The sequence below is a fragment of the Melospiza melodia genome, chromosome 3 (assembly GCF_035770615.1).
Source record: "Melospiza melodia melodia isolate bMelMel2 chromosome 3, bMelMel2.pri, whole genome shotgun sequence".
NCBI classification, from domain to species: domain Eukaryota; kingdom Metazoa; phylum Chordata; class Aves; order Passeriformes; family Passerellidae; genus Melospiza; species Melospiza melodia.
This window is the reverse complement of record NC_086196.1, coordinates 25,997,609-26,020,244: the sequence shown is the minus strand read 5'-3', so window position 1 is coordinate 26,020,244 and position 22,636 is coordinate 25,997,609. Positions and strand designations below refer to the sequence as shown.

Below are 22,636 nucleotides of genomic sequence, written 5' to 3'. Positions count from 1 at the left end.
CGGGAGGCGCGCGCGCGGGAAGGAAGGCGGTGACGGGGCCCGGTGACGGGGCCCGGTGCCCGCGGCGCCGCCGCCGCTGCTGCTGCCATGGTGCTGTGCGACGTGTGCGGCCGGGCCGTGCCCTCCGAGGCGGCGGCCGGGCGGCGCCCATCCCTGTGCCGCCGCCAGCCCCGCTGCCCGCTCTGCGCCGCCGCCGTGGGCTGCGAGGAGCTCCGGCGGCACATGGACACGGCCCACCCGGAGCCGGGCCCGCCGGGCTCCCGCCGCCCCGGGGCGCCGGCCCAGTGCCCGTTCTGCGGGGAGGCTGCGGGGCGGGAGCTGGAGGAGCACGTCAGGGCGCGGCACGGGCACCTGCTGGGCGCCCCCGGCGCGGGTGAGCGGCGCTGGGCAGGGACGGGACTCTCCGGGGGATCGGGGACGGGGAACCGGCCGGGGGATAAAGCTGGAGCAAAGGAAGTAGTTATGTGTTTAGGTGGTGTAGTTTAATGGACTAATTTAATTAGTTCGTTCTGGGCGTGATCAGAATTTTATTTTGACTACCTGGCCGAATGCTGGTAGTTAATTCAGAAACTTAAAGGTGGCATCTCTGCAGGTGGGTAATACCCTTAGAAGACTAACATTTGTGATGGAACAAGCTACATATACTGACTAGATAAATGATGGTTAGGATGCAAAATGTGCCTGTACAGTCAAGCACACTGCATCATCTGTGATTAAAGCGTTTTTCGTAACAACCCCCCGCCAAGAACACACCCACCCCCAGGCCTTAGCATTGAACAACATTTTACTTCCATGTGTGCAAATAATGCAGAGCTTGAGTAATTTACTTGCCTGCATGCCAGTTTCTGCTTTAAAAATAGTTGTATTAAGGTGTTTTGGTTTTTTATGTATTTAACAGGTCTCAGAAAACTATTTTGCAGGGTTACATTAAGTGCTTCTGGTGAACTTAGATGATTATACCATCAAGTTTCCTCCAGCCAATCATAAACATTTAGCTGGGACAAATGCCTTCCAGAAACCGCTAACACAGGTTATCAATTCTTGTGTTTTGTGAACCGAGGAAGGTGCAGATAAATCCTAGGGACTCGAGGAGAGCTGTAAAAATGGAGTCAGGCACTTGTCTGTGGTTCCCAGTGACAGAGCAACAGGCAGTGGGAACAAGTCAAAATATGAAGAATCCTATTTAAATGCAAGAACACTTCTTTCTACTGTGAAAGTGGTTAAACACTAGAATATGTTCCTCTGGGGAGTTTGTGAAGAGTCTATAGTTGGAATTATTAAAAAAATGACTGGGAAAAGCTGTGTGTAACTTAACCTATTTGATGTGACCATTCTACCAGGTACTATATAATCTCCAGAAATCCTTTTGAATTTTACCTATACTACGTGGTACCCTCAATAATAATCCTAAAACTGCAGAAAGAACATTTATTTGAGGAGATGTGGGAAGACCAACAAAATAAGAATGACAGCATGTTTTATTCTTTCAGGCCAACAACTGCTGTGTTATTACGTGAATGTTAAATTTTTCTGTTAGCAGAATTCTGTTAGCAGAACGCATCTTCTTACTAATGGTTTGATATTTCAGACTAAGCATTTCTTGGTACAAATGTTGTCATAGGAAATTGTGATCTGTTAGTTAAATGAGGGAAAACTTCATCAAAAGAAGAAAAATATGTCTTAAAATTTTCATGTATTTAGATACAAATTCTTAAGTGGTGAAGAGTAACAGCTGTTTAGCATTTGCTTCCTTTCACTGAGGAATTTCAGTGGCAACACAAACTTCATTACTGTGTATTTGTTTTAGATTGTATATCAGTTAGGAGATGATTCTAGCAGAGAACCACAGGAATTGCATTAATCAAGAAACTGAATTTCTTTTTCAGACACAGGAAATGGTGAACAGCTGTATGAATGTCCTATGTGTAGTCTTACCTGTACAAACATTCAGATTCTTGAAGAACATGTTGATTTACACTTAGAGGAACATAACTTTTCAGAAGGTATGTGAAAGGGCACAGGCTTGATAATACTTGAAAGCATTTGCAAGTATTTGCATGTTGTGAAGAAGAATGTAGAATCTCACATGAAATGTAAAAAAATATATTTCTGTATTTAAAGGGAATTTGGATGCATGTATAGTGAAGTTAACATAGCTCAGGTCCCCTCACTTGCCCAAGTGCTCTACTTTATTACCAGGCTAATAAGTAAGTCTGTGCATGGTTGCATGCATGCTAGCCAAAGGGAAAACTTGGAGCAAAAAATGTTTTAAAGACAACAGTAATATATATCTTTTTTCTAGCTCTATGGAAGGTTTACATAAGTGGAGTTTACAGTGGCACGTTCCATTGTGATGAGTTGAGAATTTATAGCTTATGAAAGATTCATTTTTTTCTCAATTTATTTCTGCAAATACTTTGCTGATTCATTAATCATAGCATTAAAGTAAAAAATCTAAATTAATTTTATTTTATAACATGGCTAAGAGAATCTTAGGAATTCCCTATTCAGTTCTCCAGTTGTAAAGTTTTGTCACTTCTTGTGAGACTGCTAGCAATGGTCCTAGATGCTAATAAGTGGTATTAAAGGAGCTGAGACTTCTTGCTAATAGTGAAGTGAAACACAGTAAACAAAAACTGTCTTCTCAGTGCTGCAGGTTTGTGCATTATTTGCCAAGTAATTCCTCCAGTAACTGCATGAGCTTTGTCCAAGGCAAGAGTCTGAGTCTTGGTAGACTGAATGCTGTCAGTCCTGTTCAGCATTCATTGCTAATAGCTCAAAATAACATGGGGTGCATCTCCTAAAATTAATGCCCAATTGCATTTACATGTGTCTGCTTAGAAAGGAATCTCTAAAAATTAAACAAATGATCCCTCAAAGCATTACTGCCCTCCTGACCAAGTCCCCTCACTTTGAAATGTTTCCTGGGTTAGGTGGAGACATGGGAGATCTAGAACTGGCTCAGCAGCTCCAAACTGAAGAAGATGAACGACAGAGATCAGAAGAAGAGAAGCGAGAGAGAGAAGAATTTGAAAAGCTGCAGGTACGCTCTTGTTTCTAAATTGTAAACTTGAAACCAGTTGTGCCTTTAGAAGCTGAGTATCTTGGAATTGTAATGTCTGGAATGGCCTTGCCAGGTGAGACTGTGCAAGCCACACAGTCTGTGCTGAGGTAATGATGCAGAGATGGGTTGGAAGCGAATTCAGTCTCTTGGCAATGCTGATCCTGGCAGAGTGCTGGACATGACAGCCTTGAGCTACTTGGCTTTACAGCTTTGAGTGGTGCTGGCTCAGGATGGGGCTGGCTGCTCCCTGTGCTTGCTGTTCTGCTCTCCCAGAGCACCTGCTGCCTCTGCTCCAGCCAGCTCTTGTGCTCTGCCTTGCAGTGCAGCCTGGAGCATAGTCCTTGCCAGAGTGCCAAAGGCTCTGAGCATCCTGGCTGTCCTTTACTGGAATACCATCACCTGCTCCAGGTCCTGCTTCCCTCTGTCTCCCATCTCACAGCCCTGGTAGCTCACTTCCCACTCACACTAACTCCTTGCCAGACTGCCTCTGCCAATGGCTCTGACAAGAGGGAGCAGAGGGATGTGTCTGCTCTTCCAGGTGTGGCTTTCCTAGTCCCATATTCATGTTCAGGAATGAAGCTTGGTCTTCTCTAAAATAATTGTAATTCTGAAGTTTTTATGTCTCACATTTTTTCAAAGTTACTGATAGTGTTTTTGAGAAACTGCATGGACAAAAGATGAATTTTAAAAATATGATTTAAATCATGTACATTCCATCCCTAACAGAGACAGTATGGCTTGGATAATTCTGGTGGATTCAAGCAGCAATTTCTAAAGAATATGGAAAGAGAAGTTGATAGAGGAAGGATGCAGCCCTTTGAATATCATAAGAGAAAAGCTGACATGATGGAAAGTTTGGCTTCTGGTATAGATGATGGGAGAACCAAGACATCAGGTAAAGATGCTGAAATTATACAACTATAGCTGTACTTTCTAGACCTTAGATTGTATTGACCAAACCAGTCTTTAACAAAACATGTAATTCATTGCTTAATATTGGCTGTGTCCTAGTTCTAAGCATAATTTTCTAGATCAATCCAAATTGTTACAGTCCTAAAATCCTAAATAAGGAAATTAAATCATATCTTGGTATATGTTTCATCTGTGTTCTAACTTGCAGGCTGTTTTTCTTTTTTTTTTTTTTTTTCTGTGGAACTTGGAACCAAGTGGTCTGGTTAAGGGCACAAGTAGATGTATTATATGGATGAGAAGATGCACATGTCTTATCACAAGCTGGTTGCCCTTGACTCTGTGCTTGATTAGTGCTTAGTACTCATTGGTAGCTTTTCAAATTTGCAGCAGCTTTTTGTCTTGTGTTTCTGTTAATTGCTACATTGTGTAAGCTGGTTGCAGGTAAGCACAGTGTTCACCTGGTTACAAAGCCCAAGAGAGGACTGGGAGGAGTTGACATCTACTTGGTGCATCTTCTCTTAAATGTTTTATTGGTGGTGCAGAAACACAGGGCAGATGGGTCTCTGTGTCCCTTTCAAAGGCTGCCTTGTCTTTCCAAGACCACAATTCAATGGTCTTTGAGGCTATTGCTGGTGGTTCTGGCTTACAAAATATCCACTTGGTTCTTGACAGGTAAAATAAAATTTCTTCTGTGAAATGGATTACATGGAAATAACACATTTAAAGTTTTCGTTCTTGGTAACAATTTAGATTTCTTAGAAAATAATTTGTGGAGACTATGGAATAATTCTCTTCCCAACAGCATGGCTATGAAAGGGCTGTGAGGATTTACATATATGAATTGGAGAGAGCATTCCCAAGCATATTTTTTCATGTAACAAAGGAGAAACTCGGAATATCCTATAAGAGTATTATTTCAAAATATTTGCAATGATTCTCAAGTTCTGTGCCATTTCTGCCATTCCTTTTTTTTTTTTTTTTTGGCTTTTTTCCCCCTTTTAGTTTCTCCAGGAAAAATAACTTGGAGGGAATAAAAGGTTTACATAGTATGCATAAGTATTGCCATGTTTTTAAGATGATGTTTTACTGGACGTGGCAGGGACATAGGAATGCTTTATTGGTAACATAAAGCATATATAGACTTTTTCTATATCATTGTAATAGCTCCTTTGACTATCACAGTTCATAATTTAGTCCAAGATGTTTAATTTAAAATAACCATTGTGTAGCAACAGTGAAAAATTATATCTAGTTTTGAAAGCTTCATAGTACATAAACTCATTAAAGTAAAGACCACTGAAATCAAATAGGGGCAAATTCCACTGCTTTTGTGATCTGGGCTTTAAATGTAATGAAGTTTTAAAATAAATTGTGTTAATCTGTATCTGTTCCAAGTTGGGGGAGGAATCTTCTGGTAAATTTAGTAGTACATTTTACAGATAAACTTCATATTTTGTCTTCTTTAGGAGTCATTGAAGCATTGTGCAAGTACTATCAGAGTGAGAACAAAGATGTGAGGCGTGTGTGGCTTTCAGCAGGAGTAGATCACTTCCACTCATCTTTGGGTGACAGAGGCTGGGGTTGTGGTTACAGGAATTTCCAAATGCTCCTTTCCTCACTGTTGCAAAACAGCTTCTACAATGACTGCCTGAGAGGTATTAAACAAAATGCTACTTGTTCCACGTAGCTTGGATGACAGCCTGCTGACTGATGTTTTGCCTTTTCATTTACACAGCAAGCCTTACAAGGTCAATGATACCTATTAAATGGTGGTTATACCACTGGAAGTTACTGTGGAAGAGTCAGAGGTGAATACTGGCAAGAAATGGTGTGGTTTAAGTTTTGCCTTTAGTTTATTTAGTGCATCTTTGTAACATCGACTACCTGTTATGAAACAAGCTGAGTAGTTTTAATTAATAGACTGTTTCAGTCACTGTAACAACAATTCAAAAGCTTTTCTGTTCCAGATACTACACTAATTCCTAGTATCCCAAAGATACAGTCCATGATTGAAGATGCCTGGAGAGAAGGTTTTGATCCTCAGGGGGCATCTCACTTCAACAACAGATTACATGGTTCCAAAGCATGGATAGGAGCATGTGAAATTTATTCACTGTTAACCAGTCTCAGGATAAAGTAAATATTGCTTTTTGTTGTGATTGTTATTATTAACTGCTGATTTAAGTCCTATAACTTTAAAGGTTAGAATTCCCAACTGTGTGATGATGAAGCCACCTTAGTGACTAAATTTAACCATATATAAACAAACCTGATTTAATGCAGCATGAAGCTGTGTAACTACTTACAGGTACATATAGCTATTTACAGGAGGTACATAAACTGAGTAACTGCTTAGATCATTGAGACTTGCTGCTGAATTATGCCACATATGCATAAATTAAAGCATTGATTAAAAACTTCATTTCTCTGGAAGTTTCTTCTCATAAAGAATCTGAATTTCAACTATTTTCTATGGCTTTTAATTGGATTCTATAGCTTACATGTATAACATACAAAAAAATGTAACATTAAGTTTTGCAAGTTTCCCAAGTTCTTGTTGGACTGAACAGAGTAGAGCACTTCTTTCTTATGTAATAAATTTTCCAGTTTGTGACAGTATATGTTTCATTGCTTTGCAATTATGTCCCCTACTCCTGTATCAAAAATAAGAAAGTAAAGACCACTGGGTGCAGGAGGCAGGGACCCAGAGGTGAAAAGAAGCAGCCTGCTTGAAATTTTGTTGTTTTCATTCCCAATGTTTTGTAGGTGCCAAATCATTGACTTTCACAAACCCACTGGCCCTATGGGTACACACCCTCGCTTGTTTGAGTGGATTTTGCATTACTATTCTGCAGATAATGAAGGTGGTGCAAAGGTGGTGTGTACTTCCAAACCACCTATCTACTTGCAGCATCAAGGTCAGTGTCACAATGTGCTGCTTTCTTACTATTCTCTATCTCTTTATATGTACTGCAGTTCAGAGCAGCATTTTTTAGTCCTTCTTTGTTGAATTGAAGGCTTGGTTTTATTTCCAGTAATTTTCCTATTTCATAAGAGCAACATTAAAGTTTGTATTTTTATTGGATGGAAGAGCTGAATGTGATTGGGATTTCAGCCTTTTGACATGTACTCTTATAACTGTCTTCTTAAATTCTGAGTAATGTCTCCCTTGATCTGAAAATCAGTCATAAGTTACAAGGTTGTAAATGGGATTTATGTGTTTCTAAACTACTGAAACTCTTGTTTTGATAATAGGTCACAGTCGTACTGTTGTTGGAATAGAGGAGAAGAAGAACAAAAGCTTATGTTTGCTACTGTTTGACCCAGGATGTTCTTCCCAACAAATGCAGAAACTGCTGAAACAAAATAGTGATGGAGCTGGTCTCAGACTACTTCGGAAATTTGTGGGTAGCCTGAAAGAAAAGCAATATCAGATAGTGGCTGTAGATGGGGTGCTCTCTTTGGAAGAGAAAGCTGTAAGTATCTCAGAAAACAGTTTCTGTTTGTGAAAATTTAAGACCATCTGCATCTCTTCTTTGAATGCATATATAGTTGCATGGTGAATTTTTTGCGTCTTTTCACTTTCCTTGATCTTTTTCTCTCCTGCTTTCTGTTTATATAATCCCAGGATATCAAAACCAATAACATTTTACACATAAATGAATGCCACCTTGATGCAACTTCTAGGTCTTATATGAAGCTTTCAGCTGTTTGCAGATTTAAATTGGGCTTTTTAAAATTTTCTCTTTTCTTACAATTTTCTCTTTTCTTCTTAGTTTTCTCCTAAATAACTGACTGTGAGCATGTAAGTTACTTACAAACACTCACAGTGCAAAATTATGTGAGGTTTGAGCTGTTGAAATTATTATGAATCCTATCCATGTGTTTTACTTTGGGGCATTTTACCTTTTTTAAGACCTTAGAAGTTTTCAGCAGATTGTCAAATGTACTTTTTGTTTCTTAAGCTTTTTCTTTCCTACACTAACAAATTGATTCTGAGGTGTTCCAATTCTATGGTGTCGTATCAATTCTATTCAGCATGTTCAAGCTTCAGGACAAACTTTTATTTAAACAATGAAATAACTGGCAACTGAATCACTTGCTCAGCTATATTTAATGTGTATGTTGAAATGAGGTATTAAGTGTTTTCTGGCCCTGAACATGTCGGAAGTAAGAGTGAAAAATGACCATCTCTCCTCATACTGGAAAAAAAGCCTTAAAATTCAGGACACAGTGTAAAAAAGGTGTTGTTTGGGATTTGGTGAGGGTGGTGGTGTTCATTTGGTTTTGGTTTGCCACTTTTTTCTTCTTTTCAAAAATTTGTTTTATATTAAAAAATATCAGTTGTTTAGTGTTGTCTTGGAAGCTCCTATTTAAGTAAGATGGAACATAACGCCTAACACTTGTTAAGAAGAAGCCCTTTAAAGTGCTGGTTTTGTTCATTAAAGTATTTTCTTTTCCTCTCTCCCCACCTATTTTTAGGCTCGCTGCCGTGCTTCTCAGGTCTTAACATCAGAGAAGATTCCTTAAAGGATACCTTTATAACCTGCTTCTGGAACTTGCTGGGTGCAAAACATTAAACTTCTGGACTGTGACCTTAACCCAACAATTTTCAGACTTAAAGTGTGTCTCCATAAATGCGCCGGAGCTCTGGGAAAGCACAACACTGGAGTAAACCTGTAGTTTTTGTGTTCAGTCAAAACTCTGGCATCCTGATACAAATGTAACTGTGAAATATACTGGTCCTTGTCTCACCAGAAAATGTGTTATTTTCTTAGTTGCCTAGAATTAGCAACACCTGCTGTCTTGTAGCAAATTCTCCACTGTTGGTAATCAGCAGTGGATAAAAATACTATGGAACTACTTCATTGGAGTCCCTGTCATGGTTTACCTCTGTAAATGTGTTTATGCTGCCACTGTGACCAGTCCTCTGTTTCTTTACAATTCAGTCTGTTGCACCAGGGATTAATTTACCAGTAAACTTCTTTTCAATTAGCTGGCTTCTCTAGATGTATCACTTGAATACATGTGCTTAGGAGGTGGATCAGTGTTGGCATTGGCTAAGAGGTCTAACAAAGCAGTGTCAGTGTCCAAAATAGTGTGTATGTGCTTTAGGTGCTGTGCAAGACAATTCTTTGGGGTAGAGGAAGAAAATATTCCTTTTCTACCATGAATTAATAAAATTTATATATTTTTTAAAAGTGTTTATTCTATTTTCACTTCATCCCTTTTTTTTAATTTCTAATTTTTCTGTGTTTTATAACGTATATCCCAAAAGGACACTGCCTTTTGACCAGTGCCTCTGTTGTGCGGTGTTAATGCCATTCAAGAGACTGGAGCTGTCTGCTGAAACAAGTGTCTTGGCTGTTTGAGGCACTTGACTGTACCTGGGATGTGCTGCTCTGGTTGAATGTGAGAGCCCTGCCCCTCCAGGAGGGAGCTGAGGGCTGGGAGGGATGGTGGAATGTGTTGCAGAGGTAGTACAGGGTGCTTTTGCTTTCCCAGCTGTATCATGCATCTACCTATTGTAATTGGAGTTTAGATACATCCCTTTCATTTAGACTGTCTTCTATGCTGACACCCAAATACAAGTGTAAGAGCCTTAACTGCTTTCTCTCATGTTCCATGTACTTTGGCAATAAGAACTTGTCGATTTTGGAAGCAGTGAAAAGTGAACATGGACAGATATTACAATCCATAAATCACTGATTTTTCTGAAATATGTGTAAAATTTTAAGAAACATTTATGAAAATGCATTCATTCAGTAGGTATGTAGAAGTGGCCTTTAAGCTGTGAAAGGTTTAAATGCTTAGGACACTAGAGGGGCTCAGACTAGGGAAGAGAGCTCCTGGGAATTGAGGGACTATCAGCTCCATGTTAGCCCTGGTCTGTGATGCAGATGTCAAACAAATGGAAGGACAGAAAGAAAAGGAGAGACGCCAATAACGCCATCATAATTTGGATGCAAAATCCGAGGCTTTGCAGCATGCTTGAGATTTTACCCATGGCATTTTGATGTGGTAGGCACCATCCTCTGAATTTTAACAGCTCTGGCACCAACTATTCAAAACACTCAGCCCGTTCAAAACTAAATTGACTCTGGTGAAGGTGCAGTGTTGCAACTCACTGTTGCCTCCATGCATTACAGTGCATGCTTTGGACTGAGGCAGGTAAAAACAATATACAAGAAAGGCTGTCAGCACCAGGATTTTAAATTACTGTAATTCTGTCGAAGTTCATAAATGGGGTTTTATTCAGTTAATATTAATTAGTTTTCAGTTTAATCCAAAGTAGATAAGCAAATTCAAATATTCCGGCTAAAAAACCCTTCTCTCTGTTCACTTTAGCAAAATAACACACACAGAGCCAAGCTTATTCTCAGTCAAATTCCCTTTTTATTTCAGATATTAATTGCTAACAAAGCTAAACAAATCTGCAGTTCAGACTGAGTCGCTACAACTTCTTCCAAGGACCTGGAGGAGCAGATTTTATGCTATTTCTTTGTCACTTCAACCCTTATTTCCTCTGCTTTGAAATATAACAGCAAAAACACATTTTCACATTTTAACTTGTTTTACATAATTTTAACATTTTTTAAGCTATACATTCTCTGCATGAAAACCAATAAATATGTTAGTGTGAAAACAGACTAGAAAATTTCATTATTCTAGAAATATAATTCATGAGAAACTTTCTTTCATATGTAAATGACTTATCAGTGATCCACTTGGAAAATTTTCTGATTATCACATTTGCACAGACTACACAGGATTCTTGGATTTGGTCCAAATTTAGAGAGCTCCAATTCACTTATTTTATGAAAAAAGAGCAGTTTTAAACATACATAGCTAGAAATGGAAAGCAGCCTTAGGAATTAAATGGGGTTTTATGCAGCTGAGTTGAGACATACCAGAAATAATAAGTTCAGTGCTGAAGAGCATTTTAAAGCATCCTAGCAATTACCCAGGAAGTTGGATGTAGTAACTATGAAGCTTTCAATCCAACTGTTTCTTTGGAAAAGACAAGATTTAATATCACATTAGCTCACAACTTTTTAATGTATCTGGTGTACTCTGTTGGAGCACAGATCCTGCTTATTGCTTTGAAACATAAAACATCATTGAGACCTAGATGCTTATCTAGAGTTCTTAGTAGCCAAAATTAAAAAGATCAAAGGGACGACAGTAGGAACAAAGGCACATGGTTAATTTATAAAAGTATTTACAGGGTACTTGAACACTTATTTCTATCTACTAGAAATTCATTTACCTTGAATGAAAAAAAGGAAAAAAAAAAGCTTAAAGGAGGTCATCCTAAACAGATGTTCTTGAGCGATATGAGCAGAGAATCTTATAACCATTAAATTAATTCCATAATTAAACTTCTCATCTTGACTATGGAATTTTCAAATACTAAAATTCATAAATTTATTATTCCTCTAAGCAATGTGATACTTTAGTGCAACCCTCTTCAAAGATTGAAGCTGGCACAGTTAAGGCAGTCTACTAACAGTGTTTAAAATTCAGCACACAGTGTTTAATCATAGAGGTGCCTGTCTCTCTGTTTGGAAAGCTGTCTTGACACCATCATCCTTCTAGCACTGCAGTTTCAAACACAGCATGTTTAAACACTGCAGTTCTTGCAGTTTGGGCTTTTTGGAGGTGGTAAGGGAGGAGTCCAACAGCTGTTAGCTCCAGAAACAACTCTGAAGGATGGGCAACATCCCCAAGTTGATGCGTAGCTTTACTGCATTCTGTGCTAACCTTCACAGGCTGCCAACACAATGCTTCCAAAACTACACCAGTTACATTCAAACCTGTAGAGCACTCTGTAAACCCTGCTGCTGTAATGTGCACTCCACTCATAGTGTTTCAATACAGTCTGCTGCCAAAAGCAAACTCATTTTCCTAAGGTGGGTTTTGATTTTTCATAAAAATTAATTGAGGCACACATTCAAAAAACCCCAAACCATCTCTGAATAAACCAACCAAACTTCAAGAGGCTTCACATTCTGATTTTTTTCCCCTACTGACTTGAACTCACAATTTCGAAAATATTATTCGTGACTATAGCAAAAAATTTCATTCTAATTGTATGGAAATTGTTTCCACTAGACTTTAATAAGGCTATAACAACAAAGGTGACTAGTGCTGTCTATCTACAGCTGATAAATTGGGGCACCAGAACTGACTTGAATTATTAAAAAATTCCACAGGAGGAACAAAAAATAAATAACTGCATAGTATGTGATCCCTTTTATTCACCAAAGCTGCTCATGTTTACCCCAGGTGGAAGACAGCAGAAAAGCTCCTCAGCATTCAGATGCAGGTGTGTTTAGTGCTTGCTGTAACATCTTTCCATCTTGCATGTTGCCACATCTCTTCAAATGACAATTACAGAAGTAGGGAGAAAAAAATTAGAGAAAATAGAAAAGCGTTTTCAGACAGATCAATATTTCTCAGATTTTTCATTTCAAATATGAAAGTAAATTTATTTATAGTGAAAGTCATCAGAAGACCATTCTCCTGGATTTAAAATGTTGGTTCTTTCTTTGGAAAAAAAAATTAGGAAAAAAGAAAAACAATACACATTACTAAAACCACAGATGCTGTGGCTTTCCTGCCTGCCCCTCTTTCCTTACATATGTCCATACTGATGACAGAATCAGTTCAAATAAGTCTAATCACTATCTAAATTAACAGGGTTGTAGTCAGGGTCATCCTCTTCATCCTCCAACTCTAAATCATCCATTTCTTGGAATAAAGATTCATCAACCTCCACATTGTTTCCAGCTGTAAGGAACAGAAAGATACTTTAATTTCATGCAACAAGGAAAACATTAACAACAAAACATACAAGATTTTTTCGTATTACTTCTTCAATGTAGGTAGCTGCTAACTTACTTGGCTTTTATACATCAAATAGATGTAAAAAAGTAAATGCCACATTTTATCTTTCTACAGCTGAAGGTTTTTTTCTTTGTATCAAAACTCAGTCAAGAGAAATGTCACACAGAACTTCAGAATTCATTGGGAGCAGGAAATTAACATTTACATGTGCCAGAAGCAGAGATTCTTTCTCCCCAGGACAACCAAAGCAGGAGCTCAGGACCTCACAGCTGGAATAATCACTACCATCCTAGTGAGATAAATGCATAGGGTTCATAAAAAATTCCTTACACACCACATACTGACATGCATTCCTCTGCTTTCAGATTCAAATTTTAGAAGCAAGATGAAGCTTTAGCTACTTTCACGTTTTCTTCTGAAAGAGATGCTGCTGACCTAAGGATAAAACTCGAGGACTGCTATTTTATTTTTATGTATCAACAGTGACATCTTCTGGTCACCAAATAAAGTTTCCATTATTTCACTGGGCTTGAAGGCACCTATACAAGATAATACCATTATCCTCTGAAAATTAGTAGTACATGCTACTGTAATATTAAAACAAACTTAGTAACCTGTTGCATCTATGACAGAATGCAAGCAGCAATAAGAATGAGAGTTTTAATCACTAGTAGCAACAGGATTACAAATTAATACATTAATCTCAAATCATCTGGGCACAGAGCCCAGGCAGAGTCTGTTCCTCCCTTGAGGCAGCCAAATGTGCCATCAACAAACTATCTTCAATTTAGGTATTTTGTTGGAAGACAAGATTAAATTATTCCCTGTTAAAGAAACTAAACTTCCCATAACTACCATTTCAAGTTTATACTCATTGACCTTCATAAACTTGTTTTAAATCGTTACTTGCAGAGAGGAATCTTGACCCTCTTCTGCCTGTGTTTTGTGATACCAGTAGATAATGCAGCTGCATTAAAGAACTGTCTTACCTCAAAACTCGGGTATTTTAAACTAGGATACTAAAAAACAGTACAGCAAATTAAACAGGTATGTTACTGTGAGTATGTATGCTTTTATGTGCTTTATCTCCATCTGGTTTTCTAAGTTTAATATTTTTCTGGCCCAGGCTTACAGAATTTTCATCTGGCACCAGGTCAGTATTTTAGGTAAGGTAAGAGGCCCATCTGCAGAAACCATGAAAAAGAACTGGGTTGCACAGGAGCCAGTAACATTTATTTTGACCTGCAAGATGTTTACTATTGGTGTTGAGGTTCAGATAAAAGATGACAAAAGTTCAAGACCTATGCTTGAAGCCAGGGAAGGCTGGCTAGTAGAAAAAAAAAATCAGGGCTGAGTTGGAGTTTTTTTTATTTTGTTGTTGCTTTGCTTTTTTTGGGTTTTTTTTTCTTTTTGCTCCCAGTCCAATCATTTAAATAGAAGCAATGTAAGTAAGATCACCCAAAGCACAAGGCTGCAAATAAATACACTTTATCATCTTGAAAAGGTTTTGGTTTTGGGAAAAGTTAAAATTCTGTTCACTCTGCAAAGCAGTACTTCTCAGGGATTCTGATATAAGATGTTAAGTCAGAAATATAACACAGATTTTGCTTAGGAATTTTGACCTTTTTAAGCCACTGACTTTCAGTAGTGGAATCAAACAGGAATTTACCTTCCTCCAAGAACTGGATGTCAGAGGTGTCGAGGTTGTGATCCATTTCAAACAGCTGTTTACCTAGAAATAAAATAAAAAACAATATATAAGCAAGTACAGTTCTGAAGCAACTCTCAACCCAAGGCAACAATTAGTCAGCATGTGTATTTTAGCCTTTCCAAATCAACCAATTCTAGCAGCCTTTTCTGCTTTTAACTGCTCATTTCTGTAAGCTCCCAATTCTTGTTTTTTTAATTCACCCAGGATTCACCCACACCAGCAAGTGAAATGGGTCACTATAATGTTATTAAGAGTTTAATAATAGGGGGCAGCAAAAATTTACACTCCACAGCCTGTGTTCAGTCCTCATTCCTTTAGTCTTCATCTTGCATTCCACAAGAAATCCTCTATGGGAACTGGGAAGGAAATCAGCTGACTCCTCCACCTTTTTTTCATAAATTCTCCCATTCAAAAAGCAATTTGGATCTCCACAAATCCACAAATCACCAGCTCCTACACACACACACACACACACACACACACACACACACAGAGCTGTGAAGGCAACATCACAGAAGAGTGAAGTTTTTCTGAATAGGAGGGACAGCTCAGGACTCTTTCCACATAAATCATCTGTCTTCCATCTACATTGCTCATGCAAGCTTCCACAAGCAAGACTGCTTGGTGTCCATGGCAATACTGGAATCACACTAATGACATCCAAGAATAAGCTTGATTTTGGTTTTCTAAAGGGAAGCTTTCACAAACTACATTTGTATAGAGAAAAACAGACACCACATACTAACAATACTTTAAAGAACAGGAAAACTAGAAGCCTGATTTCTGTTATCTCATCTTTGCAGATTCCCAAATGCATACCCTTCAGAGAGAAATCAAGCATGTCCCCTGTCCTGTACTGCTTTTTATGAAACTTAATACCATTAAAATTTCCACCTGTCAAATTTCATCAAAACTAGCCAGAAGTGAGGAGAAAACAGAACAGTGATACAGCATGACCACACTGGTTATGTTTTTTCAGTTAATCAGGTCAAAAGTAGATCCAGCATCACAAGAGAACCAGTTCAAAGCTAAGCCATGCACACTATGGAGCAGGATGCTAAGACCTATCATCAGTGTAAAAATTACTTTTAGACTTGTCATTATAGGCTGATAGCATTGCAAAAATTTCACAACCAGTATTAAAACATACCACTTAGCTTATTTTTGCCCGCTTGTTCTTCTTCTTTCATCTTTTTCCTTTTTATTTCTAGAAGCTCTGCATCAAACTTGGCTTTCCAATTAAGGAAATTCTCAATGGTAACAGGAGTGCCATGAAAACGTTGCTGGAAGAATAGAAAACAAGGCTGCAAACACAACTTGCAAAGCTACAGGTGAAGATAAGCATTCTCTTAATTATTTAAATTACAACACTCCAGATACACTGCTTGCTGGAAAGTATTCTGAGAAATTAATCCTAATCCTGAGAGTATATAAAGAACACATTCTTGTGGGTTTTGTCATGGGAGTCTCTCCATAGAGAACTATACTGAGGCGAAAACTCTCATGGAAGAACCCTGCATACTCCTTTTGGACCTAGAGTGCAATAGTTCACAACTCCCCACTAATGTAGTGTATTTCTAAGTAGGCAGCACTTCTTATCAACCCTTAAGAGCAATCTACACTGAATTATTGCCTATTAAAATGCATTAATCATTTTATATTGCTGCAACACAAAAAAAAAAAAGGTTCTTTTTCTCAGAAATTTCTTTGCCAATTTTCAGAAATATAGAGCCTTTCAAGTCCCATCACTCTCCAGCTATTTCTCAGTAAGAGAGTGAAGACTCATCAATTGGGTTTATCACAGCACAATCCACAAATGGTGAAACTATTCTACAGGAGGGCAAACCAGTACTGAAGATTGGTCCCATTGCTTCCACCCTACCCACTCAGTCTACCAAGGCAGACAGCCTTCCTCAAATCACAGAGCCTGTGTGCAGCATGACATATTCTAATCTTTTTTGCTCCCCATTCCCTCTTGCTTCCCCTTCTTCCAGCAAAAAAACTGTCTACAGCAAATCTGATTTCATTTGGGAAAAATCCCTTAGGAAGTAATGCTAGAAGGGACTGTGAACATGCAGTTAGACTCTAAAACGACTGCTTAAGAAAAAGGGGGAAAACAGATCACTTAAGTCATTAAACAGTCTACGTTTCAATTAAATAATCTTTAGAATAGCTGTTCCTTTCCCACTGCAACTGAGAACTGCTCCTGCATCAAACCAATGCATTTTAAAGAAGCTGGAAGTCTTTTTCATTGAAGACATTATTTTACTTACCTTCTCTTCTTCCTCTGCTTCTCTTTCTTTCTGTTTCTTCTCTTCTTCTCTTCGCGTTTTTATTTGATCCACTATTTCATTTAATTTCTCTTGTACTGCTGAGACTAGAGTGAAGATCATTACCATTCCTAAATTTTCTTCTGCCTACAACACAAAGAAGAAAGCTTCAAACAGAAGAACCTGAATGCATAAATATGTTTATAGAAAGCAGTATGTCGTGCAAATGCAGAGGGCGCAGCTGACACATTCTGCACCAGTCTCAAAAGCTTGCTGTAAAATCCAAATTCAACCAGCCAGTTAATCCAGTCAGTTATCCCCAAATGGGTGTGCAGCAAAACACTAAGACTAATGTCTGTGATTGGGTTATTAAACATTATACATATCTTCTGAAAGGCTTTTTCATGAATAAACCAAAACCTACAGTAGAAACACAACTCTAAAATTTGAATATCATAAATCATAAGAGATAAGTCACTCAGAACCTTTCTTCTATTGGAACAGTTTACTCCTTAATTCTATTACATGCTTCTTTGAAGTGAGACACTTCATATTATGCCATATAACATATTATGGCAATTTTAAGGCAGTGAGGACTTGCCAGAAATCCCTGAAACTAAAGAAGTGATTCCTTTTTTTTTTACTTCACAATGCACTCTCACTGATCCTAAAGGTTGATGAGATCCACCCTCCGAACAGTTATGCTATCAAAAAGAATCAAGAATCAATGTGGCATTTTTTAATATTTCCAAATGAAATTGAGATGGCTTATTTTCACAATTTTTATACACACACACACACATATATATATATACACACACATATATTTACACACACACACACACACAGAGTTAAACAAATTCACCTTAAGCTGGGAGTGGAAAAGAGGGGAAGCCCTAGTGCACTTCCATTTCATTGTTCTACATTATTGCACACCCTGAATTAGCCCTATATCTTACCTCAATGATGTCATTCACCAAACTCAAACCACAAAGTAAGTCACTATAGTATGGAACAGGTTTCAGATCAGTAGCAGATACCTCTGAAAACAACTGATTTGAGAGAGAAAATCTAGCCCATGTGTGAAGTGGTATCAAGCTGTAGCAAGATATTCTGTCTTTCTTACCTGCTGCTCTAGCAGTTTTATTATGTCCATGACATCATTATCATCAAGATTCTCCTGTGAGACAATTTCATATAGTGGAGTTTCATCGGGGTATTTTTCTCTATAGGTAAATTTAAGGGTAGTTTGGACAGCTACAAGATAAAGAAAAACATATTCTTATGGTGATAACTCTGTGTAACTTTAATGGTGTCTTTCTACTGCATCAACAGCCTAAAGATTATAGAATATAAAATATTCTTGCCTCTAAGGAGCAGTCTTCTTACACAGATGTTAAAACAATATGAACAGATTTAAATATAACCCGAGAGTTCAAAGAAATTAAGATGATAAAGTTTACACTTGCACCAACTATTAACACCTACTCATGTCTGAAAGGTCTTTAGGAAGACTGAAAAACCTTCTGTGGTATGACAGGTACTACAGCAGTAATCTCCCTCAGAATCTACCTGAAGCTGGAAAACAGCAAGAGTTGTAATAACAGAACTAGAGAAAATCTCAGCATATTAACACCTCAGGTTCTGTGTGCCTGGGTGAAGTATCAACCTCTGTGTTGGGTTCCAGGGCTCCACATCGTGGACGAACACACTATGTCCAGTGGAAGTTATTAAGCAGAGAACTGCCTAAGAAAAATGCATTCAATCTGAAGCTGCTCAGAGCCAAGCTAACATGGAAACAAGGCAAAAGAGAATGAAGTTCCTTTTACACATCCTCCCAGAACACCAAGCAGAAGCTTTCCCTTAGTTCCAGACTCACAGTTCTCGGCAGCACAGCAGTCTGTGTAACAGAGACTCTAAGCAGGGCTTGCTCCTTTCAAACGAAGTAAGGCAGCACCAGTTTATTCCTTCTATTATAGCATCCAGAATAGCAGCTTTCAAACTTGCTTGGAGTAAGGCTTGCTTACAATATGCCCACGCAATTGTTGGCACTCAAAAAATACACAGGGACTTGGGACCCACAGCCTTCTGCTCTGGAACTGCTCCTTAAGGGCTGCACATTCACAGCACACAGACTCAACTCTCCCACGTAGCTGGCACACACACAGTTGCCAGAAAACAAATCCCCTCACTACATGTCTGTAAGCCACTGGAAGGATGGTGACAACCCATGCTTTTTGAAGTTACACTACAAAGCCTTTGAGATTCGGCAGAAAGCAGTCCTACAGTGACAGCATAACATTTCTGCAAACTGAACAAGGATCACCCAAATCCTTGAACTATATTTGTGAGGGAATGTTCGCTGTACCAGGCCCCTACAAGGATCTAAGTGGAGGTATACACAGCTGTTGGTGATAGAATTAGATTTAAACATGTACAGGGGAAGTTTCTGAGTAAGACATGATCAACTTACTTTCATCATTTTCTCCAGCTTCAGATGTCACAGTGATTGTGAAAGTTGTTGGCTTTTCTGACAGTACTGTTCAAAGAAAAAAAGCAAGAGTCAGGGAGAGTCCTTAAATCAATTACTCCTTCACATCAGTGAAACTGAACTTCTTAAAAGACTTATAAAGAAAGTAAGGTCTTGATACAGTGTTAAGGGACTTTTAAACTTAATAAGGTAATACTTTTCAATGAACAGCTATTTTCCATACGATGTGATGCCTGGAGTCTCTCTGAATGAGACCATACATCATCAAACAACACCAAAGGGTTTCATTTCTGCAAAACTTTCTCTTCAGGAGGTTCCACTATTCCAAAAAGTGCAAATCAAATCAAACAACTTCTGGTAGTGCACTGACTGCATGCAGAAAGCTACCAAAGCTGATTTGCTTTACTGCACTAAATGTGCCTGATGAGCATCCAGTGCACTCTTGACCGTGGACTATTTTTACAGTATGTCTGCACCTATATTTAAAACAGCTTAATGTAAGAAATGCTACTGACCAAGCAATGTACTAGAATGAAAGTGTGTGAATCAGGCAGCTAGAAGACAGACAACACAACATAGTAAGAGCTGTGACCTGCATTTCTCCCAGGCTAAAAACCTCATTGCACAACTGTGGATTGCAGACCACATACTCATGTAAGAGGTGCTCTGCATCTCTGCTACAAGCCATGCCCAAATTAGTGTACATGCTCTCAAAGTATCAACTGAGTTTTGCCTAATTGCTAATGTACTACTACAATCTTTATTCCCCTCTCCTCTCTTGGGCATAAAAGCATGAGTGAACAATAATTCTGAGTAAGCATCAGAGTAAAGGCTGTATAAAACAATATGACTTCCATATCAGTATCAGATATCCAGCATCCCCAACTATCAGAGATCAATTTATATACCTTTACATAATCTTTAAAATAAAACCAAAGACCTGAACAGATTTTCAGATTGAAGCAACAGGCAATTGTACCGGGCAAACGTTTGTGTGATGAAGTTACTGCCAACTAGGATGCTGTGGAACTCTAGGCAAAGTGTGCAGGAAGGAAACAGAAAATTCCCAGATTTTTCCACTGTTAATATTCTTTGGATACAGAATGCCAAAAATCATGTTGGATTAGGCAGCATCTGCCTACTCCTGATTGCTTGATGGTAAATTGAAAATCCTGAAAAACTGATGAACCAATGTACCTACAACACGAAAGTTCCAGCAGTAAAATATGCTGCACCAGGGAATTAAAGCCTGCCTTTTTTTTCACCTGCAGCGAGGTAAGGCAGGTACCGGCAATACATTTACGGAAGAAACAGCACCTTTAAGCACCCCAAAACATCCCATGCCTCACGACCGCAACAAGCTTGCTAGCGGACAGGAAAGCCGCTCGGCACACAAACCAATTCCCAGGGCTGCATCTTTTGAAAGGCTTCTCCGAAGAGCATCCTTCCAGCGCCGGGGACCGGCTTGCCCACGCCGGGCTGGCTGCTGTGCCAGGGCGCTGAACGCGGCAGGGGCAGCGCCCACGGCCCGGGCCACAGGGGCCATCGAGCGCTTTGCTCTTCCCGGCCGGGGAAAGCGAGCCAACCTCCCGAGCGCCCACCCGAGCCGCGCCGCTCGGAACCCCCGCGGGACGCGCGGCAGCCCCGCCGCGGCCTCCCGCTCCTCCCCCGCACGCCGGCTGCCGGCGCGGCCCCGGCGCGGCCCCGCACCCGTGAACGAGTCCGGGTAGATGGACTCCAGCGCCTCCAGCTCGTTGCGCTGCTCCTCGCTGTAGTCGGTCATCGTGGCCCGCCGCCCACGGCCATGGGCCGCCCGCACCGCGACGCCGCCGCCTCCCCCGCCCGCGCCTGCGTTGTCCCGGCCCCGTCCCGGCCCTTCCTAGCATGCCTCGCGCTCGCGGTAGGCGGGAATGCCGCCTCTGGGCTGGGCTGGGCCGCACCGACGGAGGGAGGGAGGCCGCGCACGGGGAGCCGGCCCGGCTGGTCCCCGGTGCCCGCACAGCCGCGGTGCCCTCAGCTGCAGCCGCGGTGCTCGGTCAGCTCCAGCGCTCAGCTGCGGGCAGGACGGAGCGTACCTGGCGTGCGGGAGGGATCCAGCGCTGCTTCCCCGCCCCTCCCGGCAGCGGCGGCCTTGGCAGAGCAGTCCCTGTGTTGCACAGGCTAGTGATGGTACGGTTCGCTCTTGGACGTTCTTGCCTTGAAAATTTACAGGGATCAGCAAACTGAAGGGGATTCAAACCCGATGCTCTAGGTAGTGCGAAAGGGTGCCGTGAAGGCAGCTGAATGCCATTTCTGCCAGAAATTGGAAGTTTATTAGATGCAGATGGTGATTTGCGCCTTGAAGTCAAACAGCGCCTGCAAACTTCCCAGGAAACGTTCTCCGTGATTTCAGGAGTCCCGTCACATCGGCGGCATTGCCATGATGTGTGTGCAGAATAGGAGTCACCAAGGCTATCGATAGTGGGAGCTGCTATGCTTTGGGGTTACCTGCCAGCATGGATTTAAGACTGACAAGCCTTAAACAACAGCAGACCCTGATGGGTACGTGGTACACAGAGTAGATGTAAGGTGCATCCCGTTCCTGGCCCCATGGCTGGCAATTATCCAACAGACACATTTTATAAGCCCAGGGTTTCCAGAAGAATAATTTTCAAGTGAGCAAACTGGAATTCTAAGTGGGTTCTTGGGTAAGATGACTCCTTTTAGTAGGCACAGTTTGACTGTTCAACTGTACCAACCCATAGATTTGTCTGTAATCATGAATTCATTTGAAAGCTGTGCCTTCACTACCAATCCATGACACACGTTTCAAAGAGCGGAGGAGTAAAGGGAAATACCCCAAAACTTAAAATACTACAGCTGTAGTACTACGGATTAATATATGCTAACAAGGTGATAGTCTGTAAGTAGATTGGCAGGCTGACTTCACAGTGACAGATGGTATTTCCACTCAGTATTTTTAGTTGCATATTATTATGAAAAATACAGGGCAAATAGTAATCAGGACAAAATCAGAAAGCGTGAAGCCTAATTTGAAAATCAGGTGAGCAATATATAAAATAATTTTACAGGTTACTCTTAACTGCATATATTGTATCACTTTATAGTAGTGCTGTAAAATAATAGAAGTGGAAAGAATTCACAGGGACTAAAGACTGCAGGTTTTTTCTTTTGGATCCAGACATCAGCATAGAGGTTTTCTGTCAAAAGCTTCAGATACATGCAATGGATTTGTGTATTCCAGATTACATTGTTCCATCTTAAATAAAAAAAAAAAAAACAAATATTTTTAAAATTAAACCAGAAGTTGTGTTTACTACCAGAGGTACTTTGTTTCC

The 22,636-nt window shown here is 40.0% G+C and overlaps 2 protein-coding genes across 2 annotated transcripts; one reads left to right on the top strand and one right to left on the bottom strand.

Annotated features, from left to right (window-relative positions):
- The first annotated feature begins 87 nt into the window (after positions 1 to 87).
- ZUP1 (zinc finger containing ubiquitin peptidase 1) lies at positions 88 to 9,177 on the top strand. The gene is made up of 9 exons (XM_063151045.1): positions 88 to 373; positions 1,887 to 2,003; positions 2,934 to 3,043; positions 3,791 to 3,959; positions 5,443 to 5,631; positions 5,944 to 6,112; positions 6,743 to 6,894; positions 7,232 to 7,452; positions 8,459 to 9,177. The coding sequence occupies exons 1-9, from the start codon at positions 88 to 90 to the stop codon at positions 8,504 to 8,506; spliced, it is 1,461 nt and encodes a 486-aa protein (XP_063007115.1). The 3' UTR covers positions 8,507 to 9,177.
- Positions 9,178 to 10,349: 1,172 nt separating this feature from the next.
- Positions 10,350 to 21,139, bottom strand: RWDD1 (RWD domain containing 1). Its single transcript, XM_063151046.1, has 7 exons — positions 21,009 to 21,139; positions 19,281 to 19,346; positions 17,934 to 18,064; positions 16,811 to 16,954; positions 15,688 to 15,820; positions 14,496 to 14,558; positions 10,350 to 12,769 (listed from the first exon to the last, which is right to left on the bottom strand). The coding sequence occupies exons 1-7, from the start codon at positions 21,079 to 21,081 to the stop codon at positions 12,657 to 12,659; spliced, it is 723 nt and encodes a 240-aa protein (XP_063007116.1). The 5' UTR covers positions 21,082 to 21,139; the 3' UTR covers positions 10,350 to 12,656.
- Between the last annotated feature and the right edge of the window lie 1,497 nt (positions 21,140 to 22,636).